Below are 22,941 nucleotides of genomic sequence, written 5' to 3'. Positions count from 1 at the left end.
ATGGAAGAGGTTGTGGGCTTGGGAGATGCAAGAGTTGTCGTATTGGCAAACTACTACAGTGAACTTTGTTAGTGGGACATATTTCAGCCACAGTAGAGTCATGCAGTTGGTTTATATTTGATGTGGTGAATGCGATACTGATCAACTAGACTACCTATTTAGTGTTTTTGGAATTAACAGCCAACTAGTCAACCGTGAGCTATAAAAATGGTAAATAGCAAATGTAACTCAGAATAAGCAACTATGTCTGGTTTTATCCCCTCAGGTTTTGAAACTCCAAACAGTTTCAAGATTTACTGTTTACCTTAAAGGCCATAAATTTGTGGTATGGCTTTGGTGCCCATGCATATACTTCAACAGAATTCTTCAAAGCAATCACTAAAAACTTGATCCTTTCATACTTTACTAGAAAAGAAAATGAATGTTAGCACTGCAAAACAAAAGTAAAACAGATATAGCCAATATTTAGTCAAATATTAAGATAAATATGATAACTGCATTCAACCACTAGGCAAGTAAGAAGCTAATTTAAAAAGAGGAGAGAAATGTTGCAAAAAGATGGGCAAGAACCAGAGAGTTGACCTCTTATTTCAAGCCCATAAACCTTGGTTCTGATCACCCCAACCAGGATAAACATCGCCTTCACATTTTCAGTTTCTTATTCTGTGTTTTTATTTTTTTCTACCAAAGTAAGTGACCTTGCATTGTTTATAATGTCTTTTTCTTGCCCATTCATTTTGCAAGTCATCACTGTATAATCCTTGTAATTCACTCAGCCATCCAGATTAGATTTATCCATTTGTTCCTCTCCAACCCTGGGAATGGTTTTAGAATCAAGGAACTTGGGAACATATCAACTATTGCATCCATTACAGTGAAACCTCATTAGAACGTGATCCGTTAATCTGTGGAATCGCTTATAGCGCGGGTATCTGTGGACCCCAAACTTTGCAAATAAGTTAATTAAAATTCAGAATACCAATATTAAAAGAATGCGCTTGCTTTCTTTCATTGAGATTGTGAGTTATAAGCCACTTTCAGGTGGGATTGCTGGGAGAATGTGGCTCCAGAGCCGGATGTGGGTGTCTCGAAGGGACATTCAGGTGGCAGCGTTGAAGGTGGTGTTCTGCCACCTGCAAGTCCGCAGTGGGGAGAGGTGCCGTGGAGTAAACGTCGGCTCCTGAATCAGGGCAGGAGAAGCCGCCTGCAAGCTCACACTAAGACATTGCTGTATCTGATCCGACTTTGTTGGTTTTCGTGCAGTTGGATAATCATGTTGAGGAACTTTGGGGGATATCCGATGCGCTCTAGTATTTGCCAAAGCCCTTTCCTGCTCACGGTGTCGAAGGCTTTGGTGAGGTCAACAAAGGTGATGTAGAGTCCTTTGTTTTGTTCTCTGCACTTTTCTTGGAGCTGTCTGAGGGCAAAGACCATGTCAGTAGTTCCTCTGTTTGCGCGAAAGCCGCACTGTGATTCTGGGAGAATATTCTCGGCGACACTAGGTATTATTCTATTTAGTAGAATCCTAGCGAAGATTTTGCCTGCAATGGAGAGCAACGTGATTCCCCTGTAGTTTGAGCAGTCTGATTTCTTGCCTTTGTTTTTGTACAGGGTGATGATGGTGGCATCACGAAGATCCTGAGGCAGTTTACCTTGGTCCCAACAAAGCTTGAAAACCTCATGCAGTTTGGCATGCAGAGTTTTGCCGCCAGCCTTCCAGACTTCTGGGGGGGGATTCCATCCATACCTGCTGCTTTGCCACTTTTCAGTTGTTCGATTGCCTTATATGTCTCATCCAGGGTGGGAACCTCATCCAGCTCTAGCCTTAGGGGCTGTTGAGGGAGCTGGAGCAGGGCGGAATCTTGGACTGAGCGGTTGGCACTGAAAAGAGATTGGAAGGGGGAAAAAAGCTGAGAGGGGAGGGGATAGCTCTCTGAATGGAGAGGGAAGGAAAATTGGTGGGGAGCTGGAAGAAAGAAGACATATGGATAGGGAAAGAAAGGCGTGGGGGAGGGGTTCAACTGAAATTGGTTAGAGAGTGCCCAGATGTAATATCAGATGTTGTTCCTCCAATTAAGTGTTGTTCACCCAGTTAACAACAATTGCCATGGTGAATGGGAGTATGACAATGCAACTGCTTTACAGCCATGTGGACTCCAATTCAAACCTCATCCAGGTTTTAGTTGTGCAGTTTGCAGAATCTTTCCATGACAGAATTTTTTGCTCTGATTTCTTTCCTTATTCCAAAAGGAGTACAGGTCAATTAATTGGTTAATATGAATTATTTCTTTGAGCAGCTAAGTGGCATTAGAATCAGAGGGAATAGCTGGCATATGGAAGAGAGCAAGTTTAAGGGAAACAAAGAAAGGGGAATGGGACTAATTAGATTGCTCCATTGGAATCCAGTATAGTTTTGAGGGGCTGCATGGCAGCTTCGTTCATTGCAAGAAATGTACAACATGGAAACATGGGAGGTTGGATTTTCGTTCCTCTTGTTATCGAGGGTTGCCAGTGCAATAATAATTTCTCAGCACATCATTTCTGAAGACAAGGTGATGATATGAAAATCAAGTCAGTTTGTTGTTTATGCTATATATCCTTTATAACAATTTACAAAATGCAGATTCAGTCATACAGCATGGAAACTGGCCTTTCAGCCCAACTTGATAACACAGAACAAAAATCCCACCCACACTCATCAAACCTGCCTGCATTTGGCCCATATCTTATCCAAGTATCCGTCCAATGTTTCTTCAATGTTGAAATTGTACCTTCCTCAACTACCTCCTCTATGAACATCCCTCAGGTTTCTATTAAATCTCTCCCCATCTCCTTGAACCCATTTTAAACCTATGTTACAGATTTCCTTACTCTAGGCAAAAAAATTACATTAATTAAAAAGCAATGCAGCTATTGAAATAAAAAAGACACTAAATAATAACCTTCTGCTGAATTGTCTGTGCAATAATGTTTTCATCAATTTGCAAAATCAGAAAACAATTTAAAAATGAACAATTCACGATTGTACATAAATGAAAGTAAATATGCAAAACCAACATTTGTAATGACTAGATAAAAATGAAATGTTCTGTGACTTTGTCTAGTATAGATCCAAAATAATTTTCTTACCAACTTTATAATGTACACATCCTTCTAAGTCTCCAACTGTTGTCCAGCCTTGCTTTTTTTCTACTTCAGGATCATTGTGCAATATTTTGTTTCTTAACCAGGACAGGTAATAGACTCGCAATTTGTTTTTCTTCCCTTTAAACAATAATACAAAGTTACTGGTTAAAATATCAGAACAAGAGTGTAACTATCCATTAAAATATTCTGTTTGAATGCCGAAAGACTGGAGGCATTTACGGCCTAAATTGGGCAATTGACAGAAATCTGATGAGTTATAATTTGGGCACACTGCTTCAGTTGAATCACTACTACTGTTGTTTGGAAGTGGGGGGGGGGGGAGTTGGTGGGGGGAAGAGGAGAGAGAGAGAGAGAGAGAGAGAGAGAGGGAGAGGGAGAGAGAGAGAGAGAGAGAGAGAGAGACAGAGAGAGAGAGAGAGACAGAGAGAGAGAGCGCGCGCAAGAGCAAAAGAGAAAGTCATGTGGCGCCGACATGACATCACAAGTTGAAAGAGAATTTATCACCCGACTTGCCCATGAAGGGCTCTGATGCTCCATTGTTGCCAGTTTGGTAACAAGAGAGCGCAGAACCAGCTGGGAAAACAGATGCTGAAGAGCTGAATGTCAGCTCAGAGAAGCAGGCTAGAATATAGAGCCACCAGTGAGCGACTGGAGGAAGTCGGCAGGTCAGGCAGAGCATGGGGAGAAATTAGTATGTCAATTGTCCTCGTTTCAGGTAACTTCCTCCCCTCTCTCTTTCCATTTTTTTCTTTACCCTCCACTGTACTTGGTTTACAAACTGCTTGCCATTGTCTCCCGGTTGTAAGCAGTCAGAAGAATCCTTTGTCCTGGCGGCTTCAATTTTCACTGTGTGATGACATTGTTTAATGGTTTTATTACATTGTATTTGTTGAATGTTTAATGGGTTTGGAGGGGGGTGGGAAGTGGGGGAGAGAAGGTAGGGGGCAAAAAAAGGAGAGAAAATGCCACTGTGTATATTTAAGAGGGAAATGTTTGCATGTATTTTGATTGATATGGTTCACAGTGTGAAAATTTTTTTTTAAAAGGAGAGCAGCCTCCCGGGCAGGAGTGGGGACCATTGTCAGGGACCAGCAATAGCGGTGGGGAGGTGTTGGGGACTGACAACAGCGGTGGGAAGGTGTTGGGGACTGGCAATAGCAGTAGGGGGGGTGTCGGGGACCAGTGACGACTGATGCTATTGGGTTTTTCGGTTTTGTTCCATTAACTGACAAAACCCAATAACCAAAAAGCGTCCAGTCCCAAGCTTTTCAGATATGGGGAAGCATACTTTATCTATATAAGCTAAATAACTGTTTAATATAATGTTATTCTGGCAATACAAAAATCAATTAAAAGAAACAACAAACCAATGCTATAATTTTAGAAAAATAGCTTAGCTGAGATATTCAAGCAAATCAAAATTATTTGAGTAGAAAAAAGTCTCACCAAAGGATTTGAAATCTAATATAATGTTAAATTATAGATTTTTAGATTTCATATTTATTGTCAGAGTACATACATGACATCATATACAAACCTGAGATTCTTTTTCCTGCAGGAGAGGCAGAATCACCACTTATTAGTAATTCAAAAACTACACGGGTATACATGTAAACAAACTGACAGTGCAATACTGAGAGAGAAAAAAAATCAATAAAATGCACAAGTAAGAGTCCTAAAATGAATCCCTGATCGAGTTTGTTGTTGAGAAGTCCAATGGTGGAAGTGTAGCAGCTATTCCTGAACCTGTTGGTGTGAGTCTGGTGGCACCTATACCCTTTTCCTGATGGCAGTAGTGAGAACAGAGCATGTGCTGGGTGGTGCAAATTCTTGATGACTGCTGGTGCTCTCCGATGGCAGCGTTCCCTGTAGAGGTTCTCGATAGTGGGGAGGATTTTTGCCTGATATCTTGGGCTGTGTACACTACTTTTTGCAGGGCATTATGCTCGGGGGTATTGATGTCCCCATACCAGACCTTGATGCAGCCAATCAGCACACTTTACACCACACTTCTGTAGAAATTTGCCAGGATTTCTGGTGTCATACCAAATCTCCGCAAACTCCTAAGAAAGTAGAGGCACTGACGTGCTTTCTTCATTACGCCATTGGTGTGTTGGATCCAGGAAAGATCCTCTGAGATAGTTCCTCCCAAGAACTTAAATTTGCTTACCCTCTCCACCTCTGATCTCCAAATAATCACTGGATTGAACACCTCTGGCTTTCCTTTCCTGAAGTCAACAATCAGCTCCTTAGTTTTGGTGATATTGAGTGCAAGGTTGTTGTTGGTGCACCATACAGCCAAATTTTCAATCTCTATGCTGACTCATTCCCTTTCTTTATACAACCCACTACTGTGGTATTGTCGGTAAATTTGTAGATTGTGTTATTGTTGTACCGAGCCACACAGTCGTAGGTGTACAGTGAATAGAACAGGGGGCTAAGAACGCAGCCCTGTGGTGCTCCATTACTGATGGAGATTGTGGAGGAGATGTTCTTACCAATCCTCACTGATTGTGGTCCGGAGGTGAGGAAATCCATAATCCAATTACACAGTGGGGTGTTGAGTCCCAGATCATAGAGTTTGCTGATCAGTTTTGAGGGAATGATGGTGTAAATGTTGAATTGTAGTCGATAAAGAGCATCTTTACTGACCAGATGTGCCAGTGCTTTATGTAGAGCCAGTGAGATGGCATATACCATAGATCTGTTGTTATGATAAGCAAACTGGAACATATCCATGTCACTGCTCAGACAGGATCTGATATGTTTCAGCACCAGCCTTTTAAAACACATCATCAATGTTGATGTAAGTGTTACTAGTCGATGGTCATTAAGGCAGGTTTGAAACGGGGGATACCAGACCTTGCTGGAGTGAGATATAAAAGATATCCATGAATACATTAGTAAGATGGTCAGCACCGATTTTTAATACTCAGCCAATTACTCTGTTCGGGCTGGATGCTTTCCTCGGATCCACTGTCCTGAAGACAGCTCACACATCATCCTCAGATTATGGACAGGATGTGATCATCAAGGGACGTGAGGATACAGAGGGGTGGTTTTTCACTATTACTGTTGTCCAATCGCACATAGAGTGCCACTGGATTTGATTTTGTAGCACATTATGGTATTTAGGCCCTGCCACAGCTGTCAGGTGTCCCTTGATTCCATTTTCCTCCAGGATCGCTTCTTTGGTCAAGAGTTAGGTTTTCACAGGTCATACCTTTCTGTTTTATCTGGATCTCTGGACTTAAATGCCTGTCATCTGGTTTTCAGTAGGTTCTGGATTTCATTGTTCATTCAGGGCTTCTGGTTGGGGAAAACCCTGAATGATTTGGTAGGGACTCACACATCCACAGCTGTTTTGATCAAGTCTGTGACAGCACTGGTGCAATCGTTCAGATTCTCAGCCAAGTCATTGAACATCCAATCTGCTGACTCAAGGATGTCCTGCAACCGTTCTTCAGTCTCGTGTGACCACCTTCTAGCTATCCTGATCTCCAGAGTCTCTCTTTTTAGGCTTTGTCTGTATGAAGGCAGAAGGAACACAGCTAGGTGATTAGATTTGCCAAAATGCGGTCTCGGGAAAGAACGGTAGGCCTTCCTTATCTTGGTGTAGCAGTGTTCGAGTGTGCTGGGACCTCTGGTACAGCAGGTCATATGCTGGTGGTAGTTGGGCAGGATTTTCTTGACACACTCTTGTTTAAAGTCGCAGACTAAGATTTGTTATGCATAGGTGGGCCATCTCTTGTTAATGGACCACATCATGCAGCTCCGTAAGTGCCTGTTTGTAATCGACATTGGCAGGGATATAAATCAAATGGGAATCACCAATGAGAACTCTCAGGGTAGATAGAAGGGTCTGCATTTAATCGAGATTTGCGCTAAAGCAGCAAAGCAGGAGGTCGACATAAACCCAATGTCCATGCATCACTCAGTATTAGCGAAAAAGCACACACTGCCTCCTCTCCCGTTACCAGAATCTGAGTTCCGATCTAGTATATGAATGGTGAAAACATCTGTTCTGATGTGTTCTCTGTTAGCCAGGTCTCAATGCAGCAAACAACAGATAAAGCAGCCCTGCCCTCAGGTCGTCAATTTACCTAATGTCAAGAGTTAACTCTGCTTTAATAAAGTTACAAAGTCATACATTTTCTTGCACATGTAGGCCTAGAAATTATGTTGAGAAATGTAGAAGAAACTCTACACCTCTTTAAACTCAGTTCCTGAAGTCCTGTCAACATCCTATTAAATCTTCTCTGCACTCTTAAAATTTTATTGATATAAATCCTGTAGTTAGGTGACCAAAACTACACAAAATACTCCAAATTTGGCCTCACCAAGGTCTTACAACAACTTTACAATATCCCAACTCCTATGCTCAATAACTTTGATTTATGAAGGCCAATGTGCCAAAATCTCTCTTTACCTGTGACGGCACTTTCAGAAAATTATGTATCTGTATTTCCAGCTCCCTCTGTTCTATTGTACCCTATTGTTTACTGTTTATCCTTCCAAAATGTAACACCTCACACTTGCTTGCATTAAATTCCATCTGCCATTTTGAAGCCAATTTTCCAAAGGTCCAAGTCCCTCTGAAGGCTTTTAAAGTCTTTCTCGCTGTCCACTACAGCTCCAATCTTTGTGAAGGAGAATTAAATGAAGAAATCCAAATGATTCAGTGACTCCCTATTCTTGCATTTTTTTTAAAACAACCTTTTTCATTTCAGTTTCGTAAATGAGTGGACTGTCAAGATCATTGGGCAATTACAAGTTAACAATGCAATGACATAAAACCCTGTACAAACTACATTTTTGTGGTGTTTTGAACTGTTAGTATACATTTAGCAAAGCTCGCCATTAATCAAGAAATAAAAACAGAGTTTGATATTTCTAAATGTTAAAGAAAATTTACCTGATATTGTTACCAGCACATTCAGGCCCTCAAGCACATCCATCTGTTGAAACCGCCTACGATTGATTAGAGGATACACCTTCCCTTGACCACTTCTGTCCAGCAGCATCAGCCCACTCTCGGTACCCACTAATAAATTCACACCTAAAGAAATGGAACAAAAAGGTGAACCCCATGTGCATTCCATTCATTCTATTCCCCCATATATTCTATAATCAAATCTTGCAATATCAGATTCATTCTACAACATTTTTGTATTGGTGCAATGTTAATGCTGTAGAGACATTTGGTGTCAAAAGCAGTTTAAATTATGATTTAAAATAGCATTATAAGCTTTAATATGCAGACACAAATTTAAGTTACATTTAAAGTACAAAAACAAATTGACAGAAAAATGAAAAAGACTTGCCCCACAAGGCAGCACAAAGAATCTCTGAGTTGAATCTCTTTTTGTACTTGCGAATTTCTGGCGTGTCACTCTGTGGCCTTATATTGGTTGGATTTACATTGACAACGGAGCCTTTTCTACTTGGATCTTGCCTCATCGATTCTGGTCTCATCTGGTCATTTGAAAAAACAACTAAAAAAAAAGTTAAAAATCAGTTTTGGACATTCCTTCCTGCTCATCCCTCCTTCCCCCAAATTTTTACTCAACTCCGACAAATCTGGATATAAAACTATACACTTCCCAATCTGTTGCCACACAACCAACAGTCCTAGCAGATGACTATTCTAATTAAACTAATTAACTTTGGCAAAAGAACTGTGTTAGAACTTCCCAGCTTTTGAAATGGTTTATAGCAGTTCTCAGGCAGATATCCAATATGATGTCCTACATGGAAACACCAGTTTAAATCCTCGAATGAACCAACAGTAACCAATGATTTACCTTTCACCTTTTGATGTGACCTTCAGCAATAGGACATGACCAGACTCCTAGCCATTGACATTTTTATATATTGAAAAACAGACTGAATTGTGCATCTGGCAGTTCCAAAAGGGAACAATCAGGCCATCGGTCGCTAGATTTTCAAAACGTCTCAGGGCTACAAGTCAAAAGCCTGCCCAACCAACCACCTGTTCCATCAATGCACTCCTGGTAAGTCCAGCAGCAGTGCACTAGCATGCAGTAAGAAGTGTACAGATAAATGTCATGTCTCATCACACAGCTTCATGTCACATGAGGCTGGCATACAACTAACTACTGATCACTGATACTGCAGAAAAACAAATGTCGGTCAAAGATGCTTTAATGTTTTAATTAGGTTTATGCTACAATTATTTTTAATTATACAAAAGGTATTAAAAATTGTAGCAATTATTTTCCTTTATAATCACTTGACGGCATAAGAATGTTGACTCATTCAACCAAATCCATACTAAAGTTAAGTTTATTTGACATTATTATCAGTTGCTATACATTGCTACAAGCCGCAAGAACTTTGTTAGACAATGATTAAATGTTAAACAATAATTAAACATTGGTTAAATGGTCAATAAAAGTTGTTGGAACATTCTAAGTCCCTTACCATTTCGTAGAACAAATAAACTAACTAACTAACTGGTTATCTTTCGAAAGCAAGCTGTGACCTTCAAAATGGCTATTGCCAGGAAACAGCAGGAAATATATTAAACAATTGGTTGAAAGCCACAAAATAGAATTTGCTTACAATACTAGCCCCTAATTATTATGTCATGGAAAAAAAAATCAGACATAGCACAGAGTAGAGTTAAATTTTAAAAGAAAGTGAAAGTCAATTATCAAAGCTTTCTGCTTTTTGTAAAAGACAGATTTTGGTAACTGGTCTGTCAGAAAGCCAGTTTTAGCCTTGATCTGAACTTGAAGTACAAGTCATCTTTTGACCTGAATGGTATCAACAATCTTCCCCATCAACCAGGAATTTCGAGATGCTGAATGATCCATGACGTTCATTCAGATTTGAGATTTCATCTGCAAATCTCTTTCTTTAACAAAAGCAGATTATTTCCATCTCAGCATTAATCAGTTCTTTGAATGTGAGACCTCACTTTTCTTGAGTCTCAAGATCACCCGTTTCTTCTGTGGTAGATTTTTTTGATAGATGTTATCCAATTGAAATTGAGCAGGAAGCAGGAGCATTGCTTTGTTTATTTGTTCTTTCTGCTAGGATTCAGAAACCATTGTTTAAATCTGACCATCCATGTTGTTGCCTTTTTCAAACTATTCCAGGTTGAGAAGTAATGGATTAAGCAGGTCAGTGAACCCATTGTTCAGACATTATCTGAATAGCATTTGCAGTCTTACTCCTGGTTTCATGGTCTTCTGGTAACATTCCTTTTAATTTATCAGGATTTTGAGGCTGTAGAAGAAACCGAGACCTGTTTACCCACATTTAATTCTTCAAAAAATACAACTTTCAAACCTCAGGAAGCCAGATCGGCAAGTTTATTACCTGGCTTAACATATCTCTATGGTATTGGATGCAAGACTTTATCAGTGATTCGGTTAGCCACGAAAGTTCAAAACCTTGTGGTTTTATTGTTGATGTATTTTCCTTTATAATCACTTGACGGCATAAGAATGTTGACTCATTCAACCAAATCCATACTAAAGTTAAGTTTATTTGACATTATTATCAGTTGCTATACATTGCTACAAGCCGCAAGAACTTTGTTAGACAATGATTAAATGTTAAACAATAATTAAACATTGGTTAAATGGTCGACAGCATCGAGTCCACGCTGCTGAAGATCCAGCTGCGCTGGATGGGTCACGTCTCCAGAATGGAGGACCATCGCCTTCCCAAGATCGTATTATATGGCGAGCTCTCCACTGGCCACCGTGACAGAGATGCACCAAAGAAAAGGTACAAGGACTGCCTAAAGAAATCTCTTGGTGCCTGCCACATTGACCACCGCCAGTGGGCTGATAACGCCTCAAACCGTGCATCTTGGCGCCTCACAGTTTGGCGGGCAGCAGCCTCCTTTGAAGAAGACCGCAGAGCCCACCTCACTGACAAAAGGCAAAGGAGGAAAAACCCAACACCCAACCCCAACCAACCAATTTTCCCTTGCAACCGCTGCAATCGTGTCTGCCTGTCCCGCATCGGACTGGTCAGCCACAAACGAGCCTGCAGCTGACGTGGACTTTTTACCCCCTCCATAAATCTTCGTCCGCGAAGCCAAGCCAAAGTAAATTTGAGCACAGAAGTACTCTCAGTCCAAAATGTGGAGTCTGTTAGTTTCAACTGCAACTCTTTTTTCAACATTGTGTCCATTCTGCTACCATGGTAGCAGCTGTCAACTCCATTTGAGGGATAGTGACCAAGTGGTTCCTCTGGCCTTTCCCTTTGCAAATCCACAATGTACCTGATCCTTATCATGCAGTAGAAGAAAACTAAGTTCCGTAACCATCTTCACATGTATCAGCAAAATGATGCAATTGAGCAGAAGTCACAGTTCCAAAATTTGTGGGTTTGAAGCATCTGACAATCTTGAAGTCTTCCAGCGCACGAAGATCCTGAATCCAACACGTCCATTCTTGATCAATGGATTCTGGCATCTCATCATCCCAACCAACCTTCTTCCTACACAAATTTTGCAGGATCTTCTTGGCAGCTAGGACAACTGGTGTCAATATTCCTAGAGGATCATATATCGAACTGACTGTTGATAGAATTCCCCTTCTTGTGAGAGACCAGTTCTTTGAAATAATTTTGAACTTAAAAACATCACACTGAACACACCATTGTACACCTCACACACTCTCCATAGGAAGGTGGTCATGGTCTAAGTCAAAATTCTTCATTTCCTTTGCCCTCTCTCTTCTAGGTGTGGCAGCCAATACCTGGTGACTGTTACTTGTCCATTTGGTAAGTAGGAAACCTCCTTTGAAACAGATCGCTTATAACTCATGATAAAGAGCTATTGCTTCTTTTACTGTAGCTGTGGAAGTGAGACAGTCATCCACATAAAAGTTATTCCTGATGGTGCGTATAGCTTGAGAGCTATTGTCCTTAGCACACTTCCTAAGGTCAAAATTCACACAACTTGGTGATGGTCGCTTCAAATAGATGCTCTGTCATTCTGATTTCTACCATGTTCTGACCGTAGTCTCCATCAGACCACCAAAGGACCACAAGTCACGGTCATCAGTTGGTACTTTCACCTAGTGGAACATTGCTTCAATGTCTGCAGTAATGACGACAGATTCTTTACGGAATCTAGTCAAGACTCCTATCAACTGTTCAAATCAGGACCCTGTAAGTGTTGAGAATTTAGTGAAACCCCTCCGAAAGGATGCTCCACAGTCGGTCACAGCCACAGCAAATTCAACTTTTACAGTGCCAGATAATAGAGGTTCAACCTATATTCCATGTCACTCATCAAATATGGAAAAAAAACAACTGGAGGAGAGCTTTGGGAACCTTGAATTCAAGATAACCAGGCTCTCCCAGGAGATTATTCTTAATACCATATTTGAAATTAATGATTGCATTTCAAATATTAGTTTTGAAAAGAAACAACACAATCTGCATCTGAATTAATCAATTCTAATGCTTTTCTATTCTCCTCAAGGATCCTCTCTCACAGGTAATCTGTGAAGTTCTGCAGATTTGTGTTACTCTACTTCAAGTGTCATACTTAATGAACTTGAAACAACTTCATACATATAACATTTATCTGTTGTCTTTAGAATTAAAAATTAGCCATCATATCAGGTATACCACATACCACAAGGCCTCCAATAAAACATTGAAACAAAAAATTTCTAAAATTCAGAAGATAGAAAACTATACTGAAGTTAGTTGCTCTTCATGAAACAGAAAATGGGAAATTACAGTCCAAGTGAGCATTCTCAGATTGATGAAGTGCTGGAATTTGTTAAGGATTAAATCAGTACCTGACAGACCTACAAGCTCATTAATTCACAAGTGCTTTCTTCACAAACTAAACTTTGACTTTATCAAAAAAAAAATCCGCAACCAAATAAACTACATATAGCTTAATACAGTAATATACCAAGTTGTGCATCTTGGGCACAAAGGGATAAAATTTAGACAAATGTATGGCTAGTCGACCACTGAAAACATCATTTGAACTATGAACAGTATAAAAGACATCAACAGATTGTGCTCTTCTTCATTCACCTGCCAGCTGCCAGCCCCCCGCCCCCCCTCCCACCGCCCCCCGACCCCCAAACTCTGCTTGGGCAGTCTAAACTTTAATCCACTTCTAATTCCATTCATTTTCATGTGCAAGTCACTTTTTTCCAATGTATTTTGCATCACATTTTTCAAGACAGTCTGTGACACCACCAATTCTTTTTGAAAAAAAAAATTAATGCCCACCTAAAACATAACTAGTTTGACAACAATACTATGATTTTTCTCCTTACCCATAGAAGATATAGTGGTCCCACTGGAGGGGGATATTTGCAACAACCTGGGATCTATAAACGGTGTGAATGATGAGGAAGACTTGTGTTTCTGTAGTGTGTTTCCTGCTGATTGGGTCTAAAAGAGAAACAGTCAATTCTTAACAATTAATGTTATAAGCAAAATTAAAAATATAATGCATATAAAAATATATCTCCACAAAATATGTATTGAAAATGACCTGCACTTTGCCTGTTATACTGATCTTAACTGTTTTAATTGTTCTCAGGTGCTATTTGAATTTGTCACTTCTTTAAAAGAAAACCCACAAACATCCTCTGTGCTTGAGATAAATATTCATAAAGCACATATTTTTGCTACATTTAAATCTTGGTGCAATAAGAACATATTAAAACTATTGAAAAAGTTGCAGAAAATATTTTTTTGTCAAATTATCCTGTCCAAAATATTTAACAAAATGAAATCTTCCAGTAGATTTGTGTCCAATAATTTAAAGCAAGTTAAATTTGATAGACTAGATCACTGTATTCATCTTTCTTGGTCTATGATTATCAATTTTAATGGTCAACTATAGTGATTAGACATTTTCATGATACACATGTTTAACAAGCTGGATCCCCCTGTTAAAAACTGTTCTGTTGGGCTCCACAGATTTTCCTCCATTCGCTGAGAAATCAGTTTGTTGAATGCACTGAAGTCCCAGGGCACTGTTCATAGTGAAGTGACAGAAATAGCTGCAGACTGAAACAAGTACAGGTTGATTTCCTTCGTTTAGTGTCAACATGTTGATTTAAGTTTACTTGATTCGCATTTGCTCCCCTTTGGTTTTAAATGCTTCAATTGAAAATATTTTGATGATATTATATTAGTATAATTTTTTAAGTATTTTTGGGTGTTTATGAAAAAATTCACAAACATTCAAACTTCTAAAAAGATTCAACAGCCAGTAATCCCAGGGCTATGGTTTATCAGTTTCTCAAAGCAATTCTGGGTGTGGGACAAGTCAGTTGTACTTAGGAAAGGCCTCACCAGTAAAGAAAAGTGCATCCCAAGAAATCACCGATAAAGGATAGGCTTTGAGAATAAGACAACTTGTGAAATTGGAATGCTTCACAAGATGTACAGATTTTTCTAGCAAAGTTGCCAGATTTAGTCAGAATTATAGATTTTTGTTTTGTGTTATGTGTTGTAGCATTTGTTTACTATTAATACTTCTAATAAAACTTCTCAAGTAGGAGTTCCATGGATGCAAGATTTTCTTAAATGGTTTTTTTAAATTATGTTTTGAAAGTCCTCACAGTGCACCTAATTGTAAGCACAGGCATTTTTGGGTAAACTATACCATGGTTTTATGTCACAAATAATGTCAAGCAATATGGTCAAATAAATCAGTTTTTAATTTGCTTAGCTGCTTGTGAATGTTATTTCTGTCACACATAATTTAAAAATCCAAATCAATTTTAGAGTTAGTTTTTAAAAAGGTCTTGAAATTTTAAGTTGTTCCTACTTTATATCAAAGGTTTTACTCAACCACTACCATTTAGTTCCATAGAGGCAAACAATGTTTTACTCAGTCATTTAAATTTATATTGTCTAAACATGATCATGTGATCAATTACAGTTTATTTCTGCTGTAAATCCAGCTGTGCACAATCGAGGATCACTGGATGACTAATGAGGTTCACTGCAGGACTTACTTTCCATTGTAAATTATGTGAATTAGAGCAATTATCTTTGTAAGGATAATTAGACCTGACCATAAATGTGCACAAGACAATTTGCTTAAGTTTTACACGTGACGCCTATAAATGTCTGTAATTCATATTTGTAGATTACTTAAAAAAGATTTAATTATAGCTTAAACCAGTTGTCTTTTTTAAAAAACCATGTACTCAAAGTATATGGTGTATCAGAAAATCAATGAAAAATTATATTTAACAATGAAGAATGCACCCAACATTACAAGTGGCAACTATTCTGCATTTGCAAGCTTAGTTTTACTTTAAGAGTACACACAATGATTGATTAAAGTACAATGAACAGTTTAGAAAAGAACAATACTGCATTGGAGCAGGCCCTTTGGCTCATGATGTCTGTGTGGAACACGATGCCAATTAAAACTCCGCTGCTTACATGCGATGCATATCTTTCTATTGCTTTCATATGCATAAGTGTAGCTACCAGTCTCAGAAAGGCTGCAATTAAATCTACTTCCACTACAACTCCTGTTCTAGACATCTACTACTCTCCATGTAAAATAATATTAAACTCCCTCCTCCACCCTCTTCCCCACCTCCACCCTCTTCCCCACCTCCACCCTCTTCCCCACCTCCACCCTCTTCCCCACCCTCTTCCCCACCTCCACCCTCTTCCCCACCTCCACCCTCTTCCCCACCTCCACCCTCTTCCCCACCTCCACCCTCTTCCCCACCTCCACCCTCTTCCCCACCTCCACCCTCTTCTCCACCCTCTTCCCCACCTCCACCCTCTTCTCCACCCTCTTCCCCACCTCCACCCTCTTCCCCACCTCCACCCTCTTCCCCACCTCCACCCTCTTCCCCACCTCTACCCTCTTCTCCACCCTCTTCCCCACCTCCACCCTCTTCTCCACCCTCTTCCCCACCTCCACCCTCTTCCCCACCTCCACCCTCTTCCCCACCTCCACCCTCTTCCCCACCTCCACCCTCTTCCCCACCTCCACCCTCTTCCCCACCTCCACCCTCTTCCCCACCTCCACCTTCTTCCCCACCTCCCCCTTGTATGCATGCTCTCAAGCCAGTAACATTTTGACCTTGAGATAGAAATTCTGACTGTCAAACCTATCTATACCTCTCATAATGTTATAAACTTCAATCAGGTCTCTCCTCAGCCTTCAGCACTTTCCAGAGAAAACACCTCAAGTCATACCCTCTAATCCAGGCGGAAATCCTGGTGAATCTGTTTTGCACTCTTTTAAGCCTCCAATTCCTTCCTATATTGGGGCAACCAGAGTGCACATAGTATTCTAAGTCAGGCTAACTAAAGTTTTATTAAACTGCAACATTACTTGCTTATTCCGACATTCAGCGCACTGATCAATGAAGGATGAAACTAATTCTGCCATTTATCTATATTTTTAACTCATCTATTCTATTACTTGATAGCCCTCTACACTATCCAAAACTCCAATCTTTTCCTTTTCATCTGCAAATATACTAACCCAACCACTTACTTTTTTGCCTAATTATAAAGCACAAACAAGGGTATCAACACCGATTCCTGTGGAACATCACCTGTCACAGACCTGTGGCCAGAATAATACCCTCCTTTCACAATTGCTCTCTTTCTTCCATAGGCCAAATCCAATCATCACCTTGAACCTTGTGCATCTTTACCTTCGGGATCAGCCTGCAATGAAAAACCTTGAGAAACAACTCACTAAAGTCAATGTAGACGACGTCCACTGCCTTACCCTCACTTTTAACAACCAAATCCATCAATCCAATTTCTACGACTTGACCTCCCCCACACAAAATCATGCTAATTATCCCTAATCTGTCCAGGCCTTGCCAAATGTGCATAAAACCTATCCATAAGTATCCTCTCTAATAGCTTCCCTACCACTAATGCGAGGCTCACCGGCTTATAATTTCCTGGATTTTTTTTTCCTTACTGAACAAAGCTTACAACGTGCAGTCTTCTGGGATCTGGTGAGAATACAATGACCCAGGACCACCTCTTTTTTGATTTCCAAATGCCATAATGTATTAGCATTCTCCACACTGCTCTCACTATCGTCTATATCCTCTCCTGGATGAATATCGATACAAAGTACTCATTTAGCACCTTCCCACTTCATCTGACTCCAAGCATAAATTCCCTTCTTTGACTTGACTAGTCCTAGCTTCCCCAGTTATTATTTTGTTTTAATGCTTGTAAAATCCCTTTGAATTCTCTTTAATCCTGCTCACCAAGGACATTTCATTGCCCCTTTTGGCCCTGCTTAAAAGCAATTGCAATATTCCTCGAGGAACGTGCCCAATTTTAACTTCCTAAATCTTATACAATTCCTTTTGCCTTTTGACTAAATTCATAACCATGCCATTCCTCCTTTCTGAAACATGATGGTCATGTTATTCTGAGACAAATCCCACATCAGCTGTGGGCTTGCACAATGACAGATGCTCCCAATTAACTCCCCTTCCTCATGTCTAAATATCTCATTATTTACCCATTCCCCAATTTGGTACTCTCCCACAAGGTTGCGGCTTATGCTCATTTGTATCTATCTTAAAACTTGAAGAATTGTAATCACTATTCTCAGAATGCTCGGCCACTGCAACCCTGATCACATGGCTAGGCTCATTTCCTAGTGCAAGGTCTAATATGGTCTCTTCCTTGGTTGGACTATCTACATTCAAGAAACCTTCTGGCTCTAAGGAAGGTCTAATCAATGTTGGGGAAATAATAAATCATCTCACTATAACAAATTGGTTGCTTTCGAACCTTTCCCTATCAGTCTACATATCCGTTTCTCTTGGTGACTCTTAGGAGGCCTATACTACAACTCCATTAGCATATTAGGTTTGACCTCTATAACCATATAACCACTTACAGCACAGAACAGGCCAGTTCGGCCCTACTAGTCCATACCGTAGCAAATCCCCACCCTCCTAGTCCCACTGACCAGCACCCGGTCCATACCCCTCTAATCCCCTCCTATCCATGTAACGATCCAGTCTTTCCTTAAATGTAACCAATGATCCCGCCTCGACCACGTCTGCCAGAAGCTCATTCCACATCCCCACCACCCTCTGCGTCAAGAAATTTCCCCTCATGTTCCCCTTATAATTTTCCCCCTTCAATCTTAAACCATGTCCTCTAGTTTGAATCTCCCCCATTCTTAATTGAAAAAGCCTATCCTCATTTACTCTGTCTGTCCCTTTTAAAATCTTAAACACCTCTATCAAGTCCCCTCTCAATCTTCTACACTCCAGAGAAAAAAGCCCCAGTCTGCACAACCTTTCCCTGTAACTCAGACCCTGAAATCCTGTCAACATTCTCGTGAACCTTCTATACAGCTACATCCTCAGTGCAGCAGTGACACTCCATCATTATCAATACAGCCTTGCTCTTCTTTTACCTCCCTCTCTATTCTGTCCACAATATCATGTAGGAGAGGCATGATTAGCAAAGGGGTGTTCTAAACTTATCAGGGGTGTATGTCAATAGTGCGTAATTGGGGAGCACGGGCTCATGGGCCAAAAGGGCCCGTTACATGCTGCCCGTCTAATATTAAAATTTAAATGTCACAATGTTCTACATTCTTTTATTTTAAAAGTATTACAGTTAAATACCACATTTAACAATTTGTAACTCTAATCATGAACTGCTGCAAAACAGAGAACTGTTTGCACTACTGTAATACCACTGAAAAAGAAAACAAAACTTGCCAGTTTAATGTTTATAAATGTTTACATGATGATAACTGAATATTTATTGTATTTTGCATTTATTACCTCTTCAATTTAACATATACTATTGTCATTTATTTTTAATAAAGTACCTATTCGGCTGCAGCAAGAACTTAGTGTATTTGTACATCACACAATGTATATGACAATAAGCTTCATCATTAACACACGAATGAAGTGAAAACATTTGAAAAAATACCTTAAAGGGAATGCATTAAATTGCAACATCTCTGATTAAAACTATTCCATTTAAATCGCTGATTTTTCAATGCATTTCAGAACTGAAATGTGTTGACTCTGCCTGGCAGGAATATCCAAGTGGAATTCAATATTCAGCATAATGGAACTCAAATGATGAATTCATTTGAAGTGGCAAGAACACTGAAATATTCTGAATTGGACAGCAGGAAATGGTCACACCCCTCTTAATATAGGCAACTGCTGCACCTTGATGTATTTGTCATTGCAATAATCAATACCATGATCAGGGAAGTCACCACAGCAGTGAATTGTCATTTGCTATTTGTTAATAAGCTATTTGCTGTGAACAATTAAAGTAGTCCAATGCAGTTTAGAGTTTGTGCTTAAGGAAGTTAAATAGTTTTATACAGAAAACAGCACCCTTTGCTTAACAAATGGACATGTGATGTCTTAGAATAAAATGTAAACTTTCTGAAATCGCAGTTTTATATTCAACTTTTCCAAACCTAAACAGTGGAATCGTGCCCTGCAACATCAATGTCTTTGTTGTATAAAATTTCAACAAACTATACCCAGGCTTTCACAAAAATAACTGTCTCAATCATTAAGGTGGAAATTAAACTGCACCAAAAGAGAATGTGGTGGGGGAAGCCGGGGGTCTAGAAGAAAGATGAGTCAAGAAAGGAAGCTAAGAAGGAAAAGAGCTTTTGAGAAAGGCATTGGGAGCAGAAAAGTGTGTGACTCCAGGCAGTCAGGCAAGTGGCCGGAGCAAGAAAGATTCAGACTCATCAAGAGTGGAGAAATCCAAGGAAGAGAAGGAAGCCAGCCAGTGTAAGAGCAGGAACAATAGTATCTCACCTAAATAAAACAGGTTAAAGTAGTGCCCACAATTACTTAAGAGCTCATATGGGAGGAGGCCCACAAGATGGAGTTGTGCCGAGGGAGACTGAGGTCACGTATACACTAGAATTAAACAAAGTAGTTGTGCAATCATGTCCTTGATAAAAAAAAATCATTGAAATAGCATTCTCATGAACCATTAGACGATTGCAACAGATATCAACAATAAGCTACAATTCTATTTTATGCACAAGATTATTTTACTGAAATTTTGGAACTTGTCTTCCACTTAACCCTCTGAATACTGTGAGTCCCTCTGGAAATTTACATTTTTACATATTTACATTTCCAATACATGGAATTAAAAAACTATACACATCTTTGAAACACTGAAAACTTAGTTAATGGTGAATTAAATAAATTGTGCAGTCTAGAAACAGACCATTCAGCCTAAAAGGTCTGTTGTATTCAAGAAACACATGAGATTCTGCACCATTTCATCCTTCCCTTGAACAGATCATTTAGGGTAGAATTTTGGTTAGCTGTACCAAGCCAAATTATTCAGAATTTCTGGGGTAATTAAAATCTATGCATTATTAGACTGTAATGGAGAAACGTGACTGCAGTGATCAAAGGGTTAATATTGCACATCTCACCCAACACACAACTAATTGCAAATACACAAATAATGAAAGCTGGTTAAAAATAAAATGGAATGTTAGTAAAATTAGAGGAAATGATAGTGATACATTGAAAAAGAAAACAAAACTTGCCAGTTTAATGTTTATAAATGTTATGATGGCAACACCAACATGATTAAAATGGATTATGTTATAGCTGATCCCACTTGCCAAATCATATTTTCTGAGCCAAAAGGGATGATGTCCCTTTTTTGAAATAAACCAAATAGGTAATCAACGTGCTTATACCCATATATTAATGCAAAGCTGATTTGGTGGCCAACAATTGCTTAAACACAGTGGAGGATGGAGATTACTATTTTTCCGTATATTGGGATTTAAATTTAGGGATTTGAGGAAGCTGAGGCTGTGAATGGCAGGTGGCATTAAAAAAAAAGATGTACACATTTTTAATCTCATTTCACAAGTGCAAGATTCACCATTGGATCAGTCCTGCCAACAAGAGGAGAACAAGATTTCTGGCATCTGCAGCTTTTTGGCTTTTCAAACAATCACTTCTTCTCAATTATCTTGGCATGCTAAAAAAGTAAGACCTAACCTCAATATTTAAACTTAAAATCCACTTTTGAAAGAAAAATCAGGACATCTTTCATGAAATAATGAAGCAAAGTCCATATTAATAACAAATCTTAGAAAACAGTTCGGGGGTGACCATGCAAAATGGTTAAGAGGATAGGAGACAGAAAATATGAATAAACATTCAATGGCATGGTGCTTTGAGGCATCTACTTGTATATGCAATTATGCCTCAGGTTTTCTCCAGATACACCACAATTTGGATTAAATTTAGAGATACAGAACAGTAGCAGGGCATTTCAACCCAAGGGTCCATGTCACCCAATTTACACCCAAAAAATTAACCTATACACTCAATACTTTTCAAGATGTGGGAGGAAACCGGAGCACCCAGGGAAAATCCACGCAGACATGGGGAGAATGTACAAACTCCTTACAGACAGCGCAGGATTCGAACCCCAGTACCAATCGTTGGTGCTGTCAAGGCGTTGCACTACGTCAGCAGTACTGCCCCAATTAAAAGTATTGTTAAATCATCAAATAGCACAAGTGGCAACAGCTGTTTAAATACAAACAATTTTTAAAAGGGATATGCACAAAATTAGTGAAAGGGAAGATGAATTTCATGTGCTAAATTGTGATACCATTCAATTTGGATCCAAGAAAGACAGTGCAAAATATTTTGTTGGTGATAATATATAACAAACTGCAAAGGAGCAAAGGGTTTTGGGTTACTGGAAACAAACTAAAAAGCTAGTAACCATGAACAAAAATAATTGTTCATGTTACTGCATTTGGTGTTACAGAAATTGGGAAGCAAGGATCCAAGTTTTAAATTATAATGCATCAGCATCTTCATACAGAATGTGAGAAATTTAAATTTTCATTAATTTAAACTCTTCAGCGAGTGATTGCCATACATGGGTTTCACACTACATGCAGGACACTCCATTACATGTTGCCACAAAGAGTTCACACATTACAATAGATGTTCAGGCTTTGAACATCAACAAGAGGTACAGGGCCATGAGACAAGATGGGGAACAAAAGGATGGTGTCAGGCATGCCTACAGTGGGTATGTAGCAAAGTAGGGAATGGGACCGAGGAAAGTGAGATGAGAGAAATAGGGGAAGTCAATATGCCCCTTGGATTGTAGCAGAGAAGGATATCAATGAGTGACGTCAATGAGAAAATGGGTCATATACATGAGGTGATTTTAGCCTCTGACTTTGGACTTCTTTTTAAAAAAAAGTCATCTACTCAATTAAGCATTTAGAAATGCTTTTACTACATGTTCCAGAGAAATATTTGGTAATTTCCTTTGGTCACCAGTAGCTCACCACCTATAATTGTGATGTTTTTAAATTTTGAGTTTAACATGTATTATTAACCTGGTATTTAATTTAGTAGATTTCAAAGATAGGACTATGGCAGAATTCAGTGAAGTGACTCTGTCCAAACTGTCATTTTACTATTCAAAGAATTTGCATTTAGTCCACTGATATCTAGATTTATGCCCACATAGTACCTATCTTCAATTTCTAAGTGTGACCTCTGTTCCAACAGTCACTTGATAGTCTTCAGCTGGATGTTTTAAAATTATTGCCAATGTAGAACTGCAGAAAAGGTGCTTATGGTCTTTTCTCACACTCTCAATTCCAATGCATAACTTTGATCAAAGTTAAACGACTTATTTCATCAGAATGCTTATGGAATAGTGGCAAAATGTTCAATTGCAATTTGTTTCAGTAGACATTATTATATTCATTAACTGGCAAGTTTGGGAATC

General features: G+C 39.3%; 1 protein-coding gene across 6 annotated transcripts in view; it reads right to left on the bottom strand.

Annotated features, from left to right (window-relative positions):
* The window catches only part of LOC138739298 (mitogen-activated protein kinase kinase kinase kinase 4), a 307,756-nt gene that overhangs the window by 12,051 nt on the left and 272,764 nt on the right, over nucleotides 1–22,941 (bottom strand). For all 6 annotated transcript variants that reach the window (XM_069891073.1, XM_069891075.1, XM_069891074.1 and 3 more), the window contains 5 exons: nucleotides 13,440–13,557; nucleotides 8,472–8,642; nucleotides 8,063–8,206; nucleotides 3,130–3,264; nucleotides 305–405 (listed from right to left, as the gene is read on the bottom strand). In XM_069891073.1, coding sequence (XP_069747174.1) covers nucleotides 305–405; nucleotides 3,130–3,264; nucleotides 8,063–8,206; nucleotides 8,472–8,642; nucleotides 13,440–13,557 — 669 coding nt within the window. The remainder of the gene's footprint in view (nucleotides 1–304; nucleotides 406–3,129; nucleotides 3,265–8,062; nucleotides 8,207–8,471; nucleotides 8,643–13,439; nucleotides 13,558–22,941) is intronic.

This window comes from Narcine bancroftii, chromosome 7 (assembly GCF_036971445.1).
Source record: "Narcine bancroftii isolate sNarBan1 chromosome 7, sNarBan1.hap1, whole genome shotgun sequence".
Classification (NCBI taxonomy): Eukaryota; Metazoa; Chordata; class Chondrichthyes; order Torpediniformes; family Narcinidae; genus Narcine; species Narcine bancroftii.
The sequence above is the reverse complement of the archived record's forward strand: the minus strand, read 5'-3'. Positions and strand labels throughout refer to the sequence as shown.